The sequence below is a fragment of the Trachymyrmex septentrionalis genome, unplaced genomic scaffold (genome assembly GCF_001594115.1).
Source record: "Trachymyrmex septentrionalis isolate Tsep2-gDNA-1 unplaced genomic scaffold, Tsep1.0 C3669169, whole genome shotgun sequence".
Taxonomy (NCBI): domain Eukaryota; kingdom Metazoa; phylum Arthropoda; class Insecta; order Hymenoptera; family Formicidae; genus Trachymyrmex; species Trachymyrmex septentrionalis.
In genome coordinates, this window is record NW_017304088.1 from 1 (window position 1) to 2,342 (window position 2,342).

Consider the following 2,342-nt stretch of genomic DNA (forward strand, 5'->3'; position numbering starts at 1 on the left):
ATATTTAAACTTCTATTATTTTTTAAACAATTAATTATATATTTAAAAAAATGTAGACAAACAAAAGTGTAGAAACTTATTTCACCTAAAATTGGTATTCATTAAACTTGATATACGATATATACATATATCAATAAGCTTTCTCTATTTACTAGATATTACCGCGGAGCAGTTGGTGCACTACTCGTGTATGATATTGCAAAACACCTGACGTATGAAAATGTAGAAAGATGGTTACGAGAATTACGGGACCATGCTGACCAGAATATTGTGATCATGTTAGTGGGAAATAAGTCAGACTTAAGGCATCTGCGTGCTGTTCCAACTGACGAGGCTAAAGCGTTTGCTGAAAGAAATGGCTTATCTTTCATTGAAACATCCGCTTTAGATTCAACTAACGTTGAGACAGCGTTTCAAAACATATTAACAGGTAACTCTCTTAATTATAATTTTGTACATAGAATTTATTGTTTTCGAAACAGATTACAATTTTATACTTTTTTCACTCAAAAATTAACTTTAATCAATTTCTTTTAAATTCAAATGCATATATAGAATCAAGGTCTGACTATATGCTTTCCATTTAGTGACACAAGTTGACACAGCATTATCTTTCTTGAATATTTAGTGAATAATAAAGATAGAATATCACTTGTGTTGAAATTACTAAATAAAAAACATGTAGTCTTTCTACTAATAGTCTTTCCTACAGAGCTATACTTTATTCAATGTTGTTTCATAAAAGTTAGCATACACTGAATTGATTATTAAATAATTGAAAACTATGTTAAAACTGTAATAGCTAACATATTTTGGTATCATCCATGAAATCAATTATACGTATGTGTAGTTATCAATAATATACATATATATTTGTGCTAATTTTTGGTATTATAAAATATAGAATTTTTTAATTTTACGAGTTAAAATTGCAATATTACAATAGAATTAAAATTGTATGTTTTTCGTGTAATATTTGCATTAAAATACTATTATAATATAATTTTTTAATATTTTTTTAATATTTAATATGTATTACACTTTATTAAGATAAATACTTGTCTGTATCAGAGTTAATATTTATTGTAATGATAAACATCATGCGTATTTTATTGTTTCATTTAATAAAAATTTTTTATTTTTACAGAAATATACAGAATCGTATCGCAAAAACAGATACGAGACCCACCTGAAGGTGATACAATCCGGCCACAAAATGTAGAACAAATTGAAGTCAAACCAACGATGAATGCTGAGGGAGTGCGTAAGCAGTGCTGCCAGTGACTCACCTTGTTGCTTAAAATGTGTGTACACATATATACAGTATGAATATCATGGAAGTACAGTTGGGGATAATATTTAATTTCTAACGGAAAAGATTTTGTTTATGATGCAGTAAAAAGTTTCTGGAATGATCATTTGTATAATAGGATAGATTTAATATAAGGAAACTATATGGTTAGTTTATTATATTATTAATGTTAACTTGATTGTAAATTGAGTTAATTTTAACATATATCAAAATTAAATATTATTAAAGACACTTCTATCATGTTTCTTTCATTCCAATAATTTGTATTCTACTGTTGATCGTATTGAAGTTGTTTATTTCTATCATGTACATACAGCTACAGTCTCTTATACATAATTTTCTAAAATAATTAAAATAATTAAAATATTTAAGTTTTTTTTCTTCAACAGATTATATTGTAGATTTAAAATCTACATAAGATATTTCAAAATAACTAGATGTTTAATATATTTCTTGATTAATTCAAAATTGATTTTCTCAATGGATATATCAAGTCAATGTTGTTTTCGAATAACTAATATTCGAAAATAAAAGATATTTGTGAATCAAATTTCAAGAACAAATGAATAATAAAACTATACTTTTCAAATAATTTTAAGAATTTCAATGTGAGACTTACATGTAAAAACACTGAAAATTGGAATATTAATAATAAGGACTTCTATAGAGAAAGAAAAAGAAATAAAGGAAATATTGGCTTTGAATTGGTTAAAGAATTTGTTGTTAAAAGGACCCCCGATGACTTTCGAATATTCTATATCGTTAGATCACAAATGCTTTATAAAATATAAAAATCAGTTCGTGTTCAACATAAATATGTACCAATAAATATGTTGCAAATTATTTTCTATAACAGCTTACTTTTAAATTATTAAATACTTCAAAATAAATCTAAAGGTGGAATATCTTTAATACATTTGTTAAATTAATTTTTTGTATATATAATAATTTTTCCACTAATATTATTAGTGCTATATTTGATTCAATATATATATATGTGTGTGTGTGTGTGTGTGTGTGTGTGTGTGTG

At 25.2% G+C, this 2,342-nt stretch overlaps 1 protein-coding gene across 1 annotated transcript; it reads left to right on the forward strand.

Moving 5' to 3' along the window:
* Window positions 1-138: 138 nt before the first annotated feature.
* LOC108745303 (ras-related protein Rab-11A-like) lies at window positions 139-1,446 on the forward strand (the record flags this gene model as incomplete). Its single annotated transcript, XM_018488364.1, has 2 exons — window positions 139-430; window positions 1,148-1,446. Coding segments are annotated over 2 exons (429 nt in total), but the record flags the coding sequence as incomplete, so codon positions are not given.
* Window positions 1,447-2,342: the final 896 nt, after the last annotated feature.